The 15,000-nt window shown below is 46.9% G+C and overlaps 1 protein-coding gene across 1 annotated transcript in view; it reads left to right on the top strand.

Moving 5' to 3' along the window:
- Nucleotides 1-15,000, top strand: part of LOC119597444 (putative polypeptide N-acetylgalactosaminyltransferase 9) — a 76,621-nt gene that overhangs the window by 49,117 nt on the left and 12,504 nt on the right. The window contains 3 exon segments of the mRNA XM_037947016.1: nt 3,401-3,552; nt 13,587-13,769; nt 14,668-14,853. Of these exon segments, the coding sequence (XP_037802944.1) occupies nt 3,401-3,552; nt 13,587-13,769; nt 14,668-14,853 (521 nt within the window).

Consider the following 15,000-nt stretch of genomic DNA (forward strand, 5'->3'; position numbering starts at 1 on the left):
CTCTCTCTCTCTCTCTCTCTCTCTCTCTCTCTCTCTCTCTCTCTCTCTCTCTCTCTCTCTCTCTCTCTCTCTCTCTCTCTCTCTCTCTCTCTCTCCTCCCTCCCTCCCTCCCTCCCTCCCTCCCTTCCTCCCTCCCTTCCTCCCTCCCTCCCTCTGCATCCCTCTCCCTCTCCCGCCCCCATGATCGTCCACAAAGCGATACACGTCGCATTCTTTAGATGTTTCAAACCCTCGGCCTCTGTGCAATTTCTCCAAGCGCAGAGCCATCCAAACTATTAGGTATCAGCCCTTGGTACCCCCTCCCCCCCAACACAAACACCAGCACAAACACTTCTACTACAGCCACATGGCATTTACGGTGATGAAGCTCCGTATGTTGTATATATGATAAAAATAACTCTTAAATTTGTTAATCTCGACATACACGAAGGTTTTGGGTTCCGAACGTAGATGACATGTAGTGTAGCTGCTTCGTGGGCCATTCATCATTCATCACCTGAGGTCATAATGTTTTGTGCACTGCCCATGTGTTGTATGAATGGCCACCGTTAACCCCACGCTTGCTGCTGGTCCAGGGTGGCTGGAGCCGTTGCTCGACTCCGTGGCCCGGAGCCGCTGGACGGTGGCCACTCCGGTGATTGATGTTCTGGACGACACAACGCTCGAGTACAAGTATCAGGACAAGACACTCAGCGTTGGTGGTTTTGATTGGACGCTGGAGGTACCTGGACCCTGCCTGCCTTTGTGCGCACGTGGTTTCCCTTCTTTCCCTCGGGTCTCAACATGCACCTCGTTTAAAACACTAGGGTTACGGGAACACAGTTTCATTCGTAACAACGCCCGGTTAGAAGACACTTCACAGATTCATCCACATTTAAAGACATGGACCTGGTTGCGTGTAACTATAATATTGTTAAAAAATATGCCTGCCCTAAGCTGTACAAGGGATGATGTAACACCCATCTGAGTTACATCATATCTTTTCAGTAGGGTGACATGGATGAATCAGATGTACTTACAACACCCTTAAGTACTAACAAACTACCCTCTCCTCCGGCAGTGACTTAGTAAAGGAGGTGTCCGTTTCCCGTAGAATTCTTTTAATTATCGTAGACCCTGTGTCCACACGGACTCAGAAAAACAGTCATGTCACTTCGGTTCCCTTCATTTGCATGGCAGTGCCGGATCATATTCCCTGTTCCGCCAGTGGCATGTTAGTTGGTTCAGACTGTCGACCTAGTGTTTCGCTCGACCTTCCACCTCTCTCTCCTTCAGCGCGACTCGACCCTGTCCTTACCTAGACGACCTCTCCCTTCTGCTCTGTGCCCTTCTGTCCACGCGTTTTCCATCCATCTACCCTAATCCTCTCATTCTCATCTTCACGAATGTCAGTCATATCTTCCATCTTAACCGGCAAACATCTCAAGAGGCTGCGACATACCACGACTTCTGCAGCGAGGCAAAGACCCAGAGTACGTGCAAGCGACGCTTAGCGTGACGACATCCGCCGAGACATGTTTGTCGTGTGGGTGGCACTGTCGATTTTTTTTTTTTTTTTTTTTTTTTTTTTTTTTTTTTTTTTTTTTTATAGCCATGTATCCCTCGGAAAAATGAAATGCAGTTGGTGTACTGATATACGGCGCGTGATGTGCAAATGAATGACGTTTGATTTGATTTTGATCCGTAAGTGAAACATGAAACTGTACTCACGTTTTGAAAGCCATGTTGGACTTGTGCGAGTTCGCATGTGGATGCGTGCGTGTGTGGATATGTCATTTCTCATGTATCCTATGTGTGTTTGTGTGCCACCGTCTGTGAGGCAGCGTGATCGGGACGACAACACTGACATGCCCTGCCACCTTAGGTTGGCTGGAGCCACTGCTGAGACGCATCGCCCTCGACCCCCACATCGTCGTGTGTCCTGTCATTGACGTCATCTCCGACGACGACTTCGAGTACCACTACCGCGACTCCTCCGGGGTGAATGTAGGCGGCTTCGACTGGAACCTACAGGTGTGGCTCTCAGGCCCTTCATGTGCACGCCCACACTCACATAGTCGTACGGCCGTGACAGGCGGAGGGAATGGTAGTTCCCCTCTTTCCGCCTCTCCTCTTGCGTGACTTGACGCTCCACAGGGCTACGGGGACACACACCGGACTCGGCTGTGGGCAAACAGTGCGAAGTCGCCCCTCAAGATCACAATGAGAGAAACACAATGGAGATTTGCCTGTGCATCTAGATAACTCCTCTGCTCTCCAACTGTACAGTCTAATTGCATGACGGCTTCTCAGACTATTGATACTAACAACGGCTCTCTAAAGGTTTTCTAAGGGTCCTTTTTCTCTCGAGGTCATAGAGCATCACAGCTTGAGGTAACTGTCGTCGTTGGCAAGGCTAGCAAGTGGGGATTGATGCTTTGTGTTTGTTTTTTTTTAGCGTTAGTATATTGTGTTTAATTTTCTTATTTTCAGTATTTTTGTTTTGTGATTTGTCATTTTTTAAAATTTAAGTTGACATTTGTTCATAAGAATTTTATACTGCTAATATTCCTTTTTTTTCCAGCAAACATTATTTATGTACCACACACACACACACACACACACACACACACACACACACACACACACACACACACACACACACACACACACACACACACACACACACACACACACACACACACACATATAATGTCTACTTGTATATATAATTTTTTTTTTATTTGAGGCATCCCCTTATTTTTTAAGTTACAGATATTTTTATGTTTTTTAAAAGTTAGGTACAGCAGGGGAAAAACACTTGCGCTAGAGTGGAAGAAAAATCCAAAAATGATTTTTGGATTTCAAGAATTACATCGACGAGTAACTCATTCATCAGAAATTTACATACTGTATGTTTTATAATCAAACCAGTGTACCAGAAGCTTCCCGTTTCCTTTGTGTGTTCCCATATCCGCACTTGTCACCGGCTTTGTCCTTTCCCGAAAACCTATCCAGGATCCAGCAGTATTATGTATGGTACCTCATCCTATCCAGGACCCAACACACTATCCTTTGGTGCCTCATCTTGTCGTGGATCCAGCGATTTCCTGTCCGGTGTCTCGTGTTATCCAGTGACCTCCTGTCCAGTGGCTCCTACTATCCAGGATATTCTTTCCGGTGCCTTGTCCTGTCCAGGATCCAGCAGTGACCTGTTTGGATATCCAAGTCCTATCAAGTCCATGCCCAAGTCCATTTCAAGACCTCCGAGAGTCCTGAACCCTGCGTGTATCCTGCCAACCAAGCTGTATCTAGTTCCGTTGTCCCGTGCGCCCTGCCCGCCCCTCCCGTCCCTCCTCAGGTTCTGGAGCGATAGCCAAGAAGCCAAACCAGGCACTCAAGTTGCAGGTTGCTTGACCAGGTTGGCTGGAGCCACTGCTCGACCGCATCGCCCGAGACCCCTCTAACGTTGTATGTCCGGTGATCAACAGCTTAAAGGACGACACTCTGGAATTCCATTACCATAAAGATCCGTCCAGGATTTCCGTTGGGGGATTCAAGTGGAACATGATCGTAAGTCGGGCCTGGAGAGGGGCTCAAGCTTGGTGACAAATGATGGTGAAGGAACAAGGGGAGCTTGGTATATATATGTTAGTATTATTTAAATGTTGAAGCTTCTTTATATTTTTTTGTTTTTTTCACTTTTATCTACTCAGTACCAGCATTTTGGCAGCTCTCTAGCCAGGACAAGCTGAGCAGTAGACAAGACCGAGACTTAGGGTTTGACCAGCAAGCTTATTCTTACATTCTTCTGTGGAAGTTCTATTTCTTGAACAGCTTGATTTTAGTATCATGTTTTCATGTCCTTCTGGAGTCCCCTTAGTTATTATAACAAACGAATGTATATAATTATTCAGTGTGTATGAGAAAAGTAGTTTACTGATATACTTAAGACAAGAAACAGATTTCTCAGCTACACAAAATCGTCCTGATTACCAACATCAGAGTTGAAGGTCTGGCGAAAGACTGCTTCACATTTCCAAGTACAGTATTGTGCGGTTGTGGATCTTCCGTGTAGAGTTCCTTTGCCATGAAGATGAACCCAATGATGGTTGTCTTAGGTTGGCTGGAGCCTCTGCTGGACCGCATTGCACGCAACCGCCAGTCTGCAGTATGCCCCTCTATTGACTCTATCATGGACGACTCCTTTGAGTATGTGTTGGCCATCAGGGAGGGGGTACCCCCAGTTGGGGGGTTTTGATTGGTACCTGAAGGTATGATAGTGTGAGACTGGCATGACTTTGGGAGATTGACTTGGTGATGGTGCGAGAAATTTTGGAATGAACAGGGACTTTTCAAAAGTGCTTTTTAAGTTCTTACAGCGGTATTTGACCGAGTATTTATACTGTAATCTACTTCTGTGCCTCCCCCTGAAGTCGTCAGTTAAGGATACACTTCTCCTTAGTGTGGCAGTGTTTCTCATAGGACACTTCTGTATCCCAGGCTGGTTGGAACCCCTGCTTGACAGGATAGCAAGAGCCCCCACCACTGTCCCCACCCCAGAAATTGATCTAATAATGGATGACACACTTGGGTACAGATATGGCAGTGGTCCTGAGGCCGTGGGGGGTTTCGACTGGAACCTTCAGGTAAGGATGCCCTGCCTATTCGTCTGTGCAGTGTGCAAGATGAACTCATTAAAACACTGTAACTCCTTATAAACAAACCACATAAAGCTTTAACCAGAATGGCTCGTCAAAGATTAAAAAAAGCTTTGGTAAATGTGATAAAGGTTCGCAAGACGGTGCATGACTTGTCTTGCTATAATTTTGGACACTTTCAAAGCCATGACTGCCTTGACAGTGTGGATGAAGACATGCCTCTAAGGCAAACAAGACTCAATTTCTTTGTCACAGAGGAGTATGGAAGATATATGAATTGCATTATGACAGTGACATTGTTAATGCAATATCATAAATGAAAGTTGATTGTGCAGTAAATTGTTATATCAATTCAAGAATCCATGACTTCGTTGACAGCGTGAGTGAAGACATGCTCTCAAGGCAGACAAGTTCCTAGTTTTTTCTGTCTTAAAGGAGTAAAGAAGATATACGAATTACTTTGTGACGACAGTGACTAGTGTCGCTGCGACGTTGTTGTTCAGGGATTGCTAAACCATGAAGAGGTCGTTGTAGGTTGGCTGGAGCCGCTGCTTGACCTCATCGCTCGAGACAGTCGCACCGTCACGTGTCCCGCCATTGACACGCTGCACGATGACACGTTCCAGTACATAGTGGCCAAGAGGAGTGGGGTGCCTCCTGTGGGCGGGTTTAGCTGGCACCTGCAGGTAGGGAGGACGGAACACGCGGTTGTATGGAGATTCTACAAGTATTCTGGGACAGGTGCAGGAGGAGGGGTGCACCTTCACAGCCTCATACCTAGAACATATTTTGTCCACCATTAGAACAATAATATTGCATTTATCCCTCTTTTTTGGTATATGTATATATGTTACGTCAGTAGTAAAGCTTTTACACGATTTGTAATTTATTTTAGAAGCGCTCACAGGCTTGTAGTGTGTGACTGAAATAAAGCTGTACTCTGCACCGACTGGAAAAGGTTGCTATTGTATCATTTGCCTAATATACAGAGTCGCAACGAGAAGTGACTAGTAAGTACAGAAAGTGTGTATGGTGTGTTTTATGCCCCTAACCTTGTGTAACACACGCTGCCCTTGTACCATTACAACATGATGCGTTCCATTACAACATAATTTGAAGAGATTCATGACACAGGTTGGCTGGAACCTTTGTTAGACCAAGTTGCGCGAGACCCAAGCCACGTTGTGTGTCCGTGCATCGGCAAAATTGAAACCGAGACTTTCGCTGTAAACTTTGAGGGAGTCACCCAGTACGTGGGCGGCTTCGACTGGCAGCTCACCGTACGGATTGTCTTCACACTCCTTGTTGCGTTTCTTTCCTTGGGGCTGCCTGGGCTTTTACTGTGTGTCTGGGAAACATTTTCTTGAGCATGTGAGCTTTTCGTCCTTTGCTCCAGAACGGTGTATCTGTCGAGCTCTTTGCTGCCTTCTTTGAGATCTATCGTTTCTCTCTCTCTCGCTCTTTCTCTCTCTTTCTCTTTCTCTCTCTCTCCCTCTCCCTCTCCCTCCCCCTCCCCCTCCCCCTCCCCCTCCCTCTCCCTCCCCCCCCTCCCTCCCTCCCTCCCTCTCCCCCTCTCCCTCCCTTCCTCCCTCCCTCCCTCCCTCTTCCACTCTCCCTCCTCCCTCTTCCTCTCCCTCTCTCTCTCTTTATCTCTTCCTCCCTCTCCCTCCCTCTCTCTCCCTCTTCTGCCTCTCTGCCTCTCCCTCTGCCTCTCCCTCTCTCTCATGTGTGCATTTACTATGTAATTTTATGGGCACATGCTCACATACATAGATATTTGGCTACGCACGCCAGTGTACATGTACGTGTGACAGGTGTAGAGAGATCGATGTTAAAGCCAAATAAAAAATTTTTAATCAGTAAATTATGAATTACCAAAGTAACGCCCCATCCCAGACCCTTCCAACGCCACTACCGCCAATCAGCTCCTGGCCAGATCTCCGCCTAATCTCTGAGCCACCCTTCCCCCGAATCCCCAATCCGGGCCACCCCCTGAGCCAGCCTTCCCCCGAATCCCCAATCTGGCCACCCGCTGAGCCACCCTTCCCCCAAATCCCCAATCGGGGCCACCCCCTGAGCCAGCCTTCCCCCGAATCCCCAATCCGGGCCACCCCCTGAGCCAGCCTTCCCCAAATCCCCAATCGGGGGCCACCCCCTGAGCCAGCCTTCCCCAAATCCCCAATCGGGGCCACCCCCTGAGCCAGCCTTCCCCCGAATCCCCAATCTGGCCACCCCTGAGCCAGCCTTCCCCCGAATCCCCAATCTGGGCCACCCCCTGAGCCAGCCTTCCCCCGAATCCCCAGCGCAGGTTGGCTGGAGCCCCTGCTGGACCGCATCGCCCTCGACCCCCGCCACGTCGTGTGCCCCGTCATCGGAAACCTTGACGATGGCACCTTGGAGCTCACGACCTACAGGCCCGCGGACGTGCACGTCGGAGGATTCAGTTGGAGGCTTATAGTACGGAGACGCGTCGGCTTCGGTCTCTCGCTCTCTTCCCTCTTTACTCTTCTTATTTATTTATTTTTTTTATTTTTATTTATTTTTTTCGTTGGTGTTGTTATTGGCACTATTTTTTTTTTCTTTCTTTTTTTGTGGGGGTGTGAATTCTGCTTATCTATATTCTTTTTTTTTTTTTTTTCTTCCTTCCTCTTCCTCTCCTCTCCTCCCCTCCACCCTCGTCTTCTTCTCACCTCCTCTCCCCTCTCCTCTCTCCTCCCCTCTCCCTCCACCTCCTCCTCGTTCTCCTCCTCCTCCTCCTCCTCCGACCCTCCTCTCTCTCTCTCTCTCTCTCTCTCTCTCTCTCTCTCTCTCTCTCTCTCTCTTCTCTCTCTCTCTCTCTCTCTCTCTCTCTCTTCTTCTCTTTCTCTTTCTCTCTCTCTCTCTCTCTCTCTCTCTCTCTCTCTCTCTTTTCTCTCTCTCTCTCTCTCTCTTCTCTCTCTCTCTCTCTCTCTTCTCACACACACACCACACCACACACACACACACACACACACACACACACACACACACACACACACACACACACACACACACACACACACACACACACACTTGTATATTTTTACACACATACCCCTCCACATGCACGTACAAACAGACTAATAACATACTCTTCCATCTTCTTCCAAGTGAGGTAATGGTGAAGCACACATTGGTGTTGAGCAGAAATACACTGGGATGCGTCCTAAAGCAGGTGGTGGGAGTGACAAGCGGTTAAGAAGAGAGGAAATCGCCTTCTGGCAGATCGCTCTCTTTCGCAATGCTTTGGGAACGCTAGGAACAAACAGTGAAGAGACCCTCAATACTTAAGCCCAGGGTCTTTAATTTGCCCAGGATGTGAGCCCGTCTCGCCTAGGAGTCATTAGGATGTCATACTGGAAAGGATTCATAATCTCAGGGCTCTCAGGATCTACTGTCAGCCACAGCCAGGATGGATTGGACATTTTACCAGAATTTTTCGAATGTTTCGACGCAGGATGTGGGATTTGGAGGAGGACCCACATCACTCCTTGGTTTCCCTTCCCAGGATATATAAGGTGTGCCTCATATCCCACACCTAGGGCTTACCGATTTAATTAAACAGGGATTTATCAGACCATCTCATGCGGGGTTCGTGGTCCACGCACTGAGATATGTTGACATAACATATCCTGGTTTTCTTGGACGGCGCCGGACAGGAACGACCAAACAGACATACGGTGGATTGACAGGACACTTTCAGCCATAGGACTCGATCGCACACACTCAGGACAAAATTGGCACATCTCTCACCGCACATCTGGAAGGTCCATCACAATCTTACAGGCGCTTACGGCCCCCGATTCGCGATTCCCTGACCCCATTCCCGTGTTTTGAAGAGTCGATCCCGCAGGCTGGATGGAGCCCCTCCTGGATCGCATCGCGCGCGACCCCACCAACGTGGTCTGCCCCGTCATTGAACGCATCAACACCGAGGACCTGAGTGTGTCCGTCACCCCGCCCAGGAACACGGCCATCGGAGGCTTCAAGTGGATCTTGAGCGTACTGTTTTTCCCTTTCTGTTTCCTCACTTTCTTTGTTTCCATTTCATGTGGGGAGAAACTGTAATTCAGTTTAGGGAGTATCTGTTATATGGATATTTGTGATTGCTTGACTTCTCTTCACTTCTGTTTACGTGGTTATTCAACGGGTTTCTTTGTGTCTATTTATTTTAAGGAATGCGAGTGTGTGTTTGTGGAGTGAGCTTTTTTTTTTCTTTTCATCATGCTTATTCTCAGATTTTTATTTATTTATTTTTGATTTGGGAAGTCTTGAAAACGGTTTACTTTTTAAAAGTGAGTATAGACCTGGAAACCATCTCTGTGCCAGCAAGTTGAAGCAGGTGATTAGCTGCGCCTGCAGTGAAGACATCATCTGCAAGTCGACGTGAAGAAAAGCGACAAGAAACTGACTCCTAAGCGTCGAGAAAACTTCGGCCAGCGCTTATATTTTCTGCATGGGTCCGCATTGGCAACAGCGGAGGAGGAACAAAATGACAATGACTCGACAATAGATTTTTTCAGAGAATTTGATGAAATGACCAATGTTTTTAATCCGCTGGGTTAAGATGATTCTTACTACTGAATGAGTAAATCCTGCAGGAATTGCATATATAAATATATATGTGGTTCCGATTGTTTTGGAGTAGAATGGCAGCTATGGTGTTGTTATGGAGTTCACTGCAAGACTGATTCTCCTGACTTTCTGACTGTTTCCGATGTGTATTTTGCCTCAGGATCTGCACAGATGTATTTACGAGGCATGGCGCGACATCACCCTGTACGGACTTTATCACTGTTTTGTCTGTAGATGAGAGACTCAAATTCGCAGGCGCTCGGGAGTCCGACGATCGAGACGGGAAGCCACCAAGCTCTGTTTAAATCTTTGTCTGCTTTGCCCCGTAGGATGGCTGGAGCCCATGCTCGACAGGATAGCCAGAGACCCTTCCCATGTCGTAACGCCTGACATAAACATTATAAGCGATAGCACATTCCAGTTCATCTATGGGAAAGAGACCCAGGCCGTTGGCGGATTTGACTGGGGACTGCAGGTACGTCTGTGTGGGTCACTTGAATGGGTCGTGTTCTGTGGCGTCGCGTAGTCCTTCGTGTGGGACGTCTCTTCCCCTGCCCCTTTCTGATCACGCTGGTGTTGGCGCTTCGGATCGTGCGTTTGGCGGCTTTGAGAGGCTTCCCGGGGAATCCCCCTTCTCCCAAACACCCGTAGAAAGGTAGACTGATGTGTGGTATTCCAATGAGACTTGATCTGTTCCGCGGAGTGTTGCCAGGGTCTCCCGCGAGGGTGGCTGGTCCGGGTCGCTGATTTTGCCTCGTGCTACCGGGATAACCGGTGCATGTTTTAGGTGTGTAGAATGTGGTAGTAAATTATCAAGTGATTATTAGTTGAAATCAACAAAGGTCGAACTTTTTGCCAGATGTTTACGTAAATATGAGAAGTTGATGTTAAAGGAAAGGTAATTATTAAGATGTCTGAAGAGGTGGTCCTGTTCGACTCTGAATTATTTTCATAAGAAGATCCATCCCAGAAGACAGCTAAGTATGTTACAAGATTACAGCAAATTTCTCAGTACCAAATAACTATATCAAATCGTGACTGAAAAGGTGTGACTGCCGTACGAATAACTTCGGAAAGGACTTCCGTCATGCAAGTTTTATTTTTACAAACGTTGTCAATTTTTTTTTTTTTCAATTTAAACATTTACTATTACCTGATGTATCATTGTTTCTTTTATATATGTATGTATGTGTGTATACTGCATACACGTACCCAAGTACATGTATGCGCGTATACATGATCCCCTGGAGTGTGTGGGTCCATGTGCCTAACCCTGTAACCCTCGCGGCGCTGCGGCCAAGGTAAGCCCCAGTGAGCCCCGTGCTGAAGAGTCCCTGTCGCAGGTTGGCTGGAGCCCCTCCTCGACCGCATCGCGCGCGACCCCACCAACGTCGTGTGTCCGGTCATCGACGTCATAAGCGACGACAGCTTCCAGGCGAGGTTGTCAAAGGCGCGAGACGTCCAGGTCGGAGGATTCAACTGGGGGCTCATTGTACGATATCGCTGACGTCCATTCTGGTTCTGAGACACACTGACACACACTGTTCAAATGTTGATGGTTCTAGTTCATGAGACGTGTATATGGGCTGAAAACATGCTAAATCATCAAGCCTATATATCACGCTTGACATCATGAATATTTTCTTGTAGATGCTTTACCATATAAACATGCTTGCCACACCTAAAATGTTACCATAAACGGCATGGGGAGTGACGTATGTTGTATATCTTGACTTGTAGATTTGTAGGGAAGAAAGTGGAGTAGGAATTAACATTGCAACTTGTAGCGTTTACTCCTGTCGGTGTACACGGGCTATGAAAATAAAGAAGATTTGAAGACCGCCCAGAATTTGTGTGTGTGTTTCATTGTGTTTAATAGATGTGAGTGATATGTTCTTTTTATTTTTTTGCACATTATTCATGCCAAGTTGCGCAGAGATGTGCCTTGTGCGAACAGCTCTCTGTGTCGAGTTTGTTTGAAGTGTCACTGTTTGATTCTCAAAAGTGTTTCAGTGTACGTACTGTATATTTGTCCTTTTGTACGGGAAAGGATAGGTGTATTATGACTTTCTAGATACAGAAACGATTTCGAGCAATGATGTATTTCAGTGAATGTACAGGTAACTAATGCGAACATTCCCGAATTACAACAGGGATTTTTTAGTCTGTTGTGTAAATGATATTTTCAAGTTCCCTTCGTATTTAGTGTCCAAATCACATGCACTATATCATCCTCTTGAATTTAGAATTCCCCTTTCCAACCATCAGTCCCCACCCCCACCCCCACTCCACCCTCTTGATTTATGACCAAGCCTGGGCGAAGCAACAGCGGACGAGATTTAGAAATTATTGTGATGATGATCGTTATCATTTATTTTTGATGCTTTCGGCGAGACGAAATATTTCCTCCCTCAGAGTCTCCTAAGTACTGTAGAAAGTTTTCTTTATCTAACTCGGCGCTTCCCAGAAAGCAGTGCCTTCTGCGTCCCGTGAGATTGTGAAAATTTCCTTCAGCAAAAGAAAGTCTTTTTCGAATAACCTTTCTAGTCATCTCCAAAACACAACGTTTTCTGTTATATCCTGTAAGTTGTCCGTCATCGACGGTTCCTGAAGAGAAAGCTTTCTGTGTCCTTTAGTGATAAAATCCTTCCTTCGACCTCCGTGAAAAGGAAGTTTCCCTCTTCTTCTTTGAGAATACCGTTCCTTCGAAGTTCTCCCTCCCTCCCTCCCCCCCCACACACCAATAAAAAGGAAATTTTCTTCATGCTTAAGGGAGACACGTCATCCCCAAAGCCTTCAGAAAAAAAAAGAAAACTTCCTTCGTCCTGTAAGAACCCCCCCCCCCTCCTCCCCAAACTTAGATAAGACCTCCCAACTAAAAGCCCCCCCCCCCTCCTTCCCTCGGGCGTGACCACCTCCTCCACTTGGCCGTTCTCGCCGTAGGTTGGCTGGAGCCGCTCTTAGACCGCATTGGCCGCAACTGGACGTCCGCGGTCACGCCCGTTATAGACGTGATCAGCGACGACACGCTCGAGTACACGTATTCGTCGTTCGTGGCGGTCGGAGGCTTTGATTGGAATCTGCAGGTAGACGGACGGCAGGTCGCTCTCTCCCTTCTCCGCATGAGGCCAGTCGGTGTTTCTGACGACCTGCTGGAACGGTCTTGAAGTCACGCGGCGATGCTAGCTAAGACGCACTCGTGCATAGTTACCAGTCGATTTGTGGTTTATGTCCAATTCCTCATTAGTATCTGACTGGAGAACCGCATGAAGTAAACCATAGGTAGTTTTATATATATATATTTTTTTAGTTATATATATTTTCTTGTTTTAATTGGTTGTCATGTTTCTTTAGATCGACGTGAGACTTGCTGCCACTCCGGTCGACGGGCACTCTAGGTGCTGCGTCGCGTTCGGGGCTCGGATTTACTGATTTGCGCGCGCACGCACGCACGCACACACACACACACACACACACACACACACACACACACACACACACACACACACACACACACACATACGCACGCGCACGAACACGCACACGCACACGCACACGCACACGCACACGCACACGCACACGCACACGCACGCACACGCACACACGCGCTCACTCACTTACACTGACACACTTTCACCTACTGCGTGCATTTATACAAAAATCAGTATAATCTGAGTGACTGACCAGTATTAGCCTTATTTAATTGTTTCCATTTTTCGTTTGTGATCGACATATTTTGTTGTTTGGATGTAATGCAAGAACATAAACCAATTTGTTCCGTTTATTTGTACAGCCTTTATTCAAATGGCTTTGAGTAAATTTGTGTTGTTTTTTTAATTTTCATTGTTGTGTTGTGATGCCCCATGATTTGTGCCTCGTAGACTTATGGTCGAGATTTGCATGCTTTTTTTCTCACACATCTATGATCATAACTGCATGAGCTTTTCCCATTCACAGCCTTCTCTAGCTTCTGAAATGTAGCGCACTGTATTTTTTTGCAACATTTTCGTATGATTCGCACATTTATTGTAGTATTTTACCCATGTGTTAAAGTTCGGTTCTATTGTGCAAAGTGTATTGTGCAGTATTTCCAGATCATGAAATATATTCCGTATGCTTGTATATACAATATGTTGTGAATTGTAAGATATATTGCATAGTTCTGCCATAGCCATGATAGTTAAAGCTATTTAAAGTAAACGACAAAAAAGTTCAGGGAGATTTTAAGTGCAAGTAGAGAAAAGTAGCATCCAGTGACTTTAAAGTAGCCCATCGTCATATAATCTCGCCAGGGATTTTCTCTGTTCCAATCTGATAAAGCAAACTGACTAATCCCCTGCGCCCTTTGCACAGTTCAACTGGCACGCCATCCCGCAACGGGAGCGCGCCCGCCACCAGCACCCCGCCGAGCCCGTGCAGTCGCCCACCATGGCGGGCGGCCTCTTCGCCATCGACAAGGCCTTCTTCGAGCGCCTCGGCACCTACGACTCCGGCTTCGACATCTGGGGCGGCGAGAACCTCGAGCTCTCCTTCAAGGTAACGGGGTCGCGGCGGCGGGGCTGCGGCGGTTGGGCCTAGGTTGCGCTCCTTCGGCGGGAGTTTTTTCTTTTCTGACGATTTTTTTTCCCTAATTCATTCAGTGTATTTGTTAAACTGTTTTATCATTTTTTGGTTTTCTTCTTTGGGTATTTGCTTACGTTCTTATTCTTTGTTGTCTTCTGTATGTTTTTTTTTCTGTAGTTTTCCTAATATTTTTTATATATTACCTAGCAGTTTGTCTTTTTTTTTCTTTCGCATAGATAATTAAAAGAAAATAGTTTTCCAACATGACTTACTGTTCTCTTTTTGGCAAATTCCGGATATTCGTTTAATTATTTTTTCTTGGTAAAAATCAGCTGTTAGCAAAAAACAGTAGATAGCTTACCTTAAAACGGACAATTATATAGAGGCAGAAATTTGTATTATAAAAAAATAAAATGATTGGAAAATGGTCTTTAACATTTTACAAAGGCCATTTTTGAGTTGAAATAACATTTAAATTTAAAGCACTGTTAAATGTTAATTGTTTTTCAGAAGTGACTCGATCACTTCATGAATAATTTTCTGCTAATTTTATTCCCTGTGCAGACTTATTCATTCATATATGTATGAATGAGTAAGTGTGTGTGTGTGTGTGTGTGTGTGGTGCGTGTGCGTGTGCGTGTGCGTGTGCGTGTGCGTGTGCGTGTGCGTGTGCGTGTGCGTGTGCGTGTGCGTGTGTGTGTGTGTGTGTGTGTGTGTGTGTGTGTGTGTGTGTGTGTGTGTGTGTGTGCTTGCGTGCGTGTGTGTGTGCGCATCAATTCATTGAACGTGAATGCATGGGCGTTTATCTGTTTGTCCGCTTGCACCCCTCGTGCTGCCCCCCCTCCCTCACCCTGGGCGCCCCCTCCCGCAGACGTGGATGTGCGGCGGCACCCTGGAGATCGTGCCCTGCTCCCACGTGGGCCACATCTTCCGCAAGCGGTCGCCCTACAAGTGGCGCTCGGGCGTCAACGTGCTCAAGAGGAACTCCATCCGCCTGGCCGAGGTCTGGCTCGACGAGTACAAGAAGTACTATTACGAGAGGATTGGCTACGACCTGGTGAGGACACTTCCCTGGCTTTGTTATGGCGGGAGGAACGGGGTCGCCGGGGAAATCCGTTCCGTGGTTGGCCGTTTCTAGGAACTGGTCGGTGCTGATGTATGTTATAGCTTCACGGAGGAAATAATTTCATTTGCATGCACTTAC

This window comes from Penaeus monodon, chromosome 39, assembly GCF_015228065.2.
Source record: "Penaeus monodon isolate SGIC_2016 chromosome 39, NSTDA_Pmon_1, whole genome shotgun sequence".
Classification (NCBI taxonomy): domain Eukaryota; kingdom Metazoa; phylum Arthropoda; class Malacostraca; order Decapoda; family Penaeidae; genus Penaeus; species Penaeus monodon.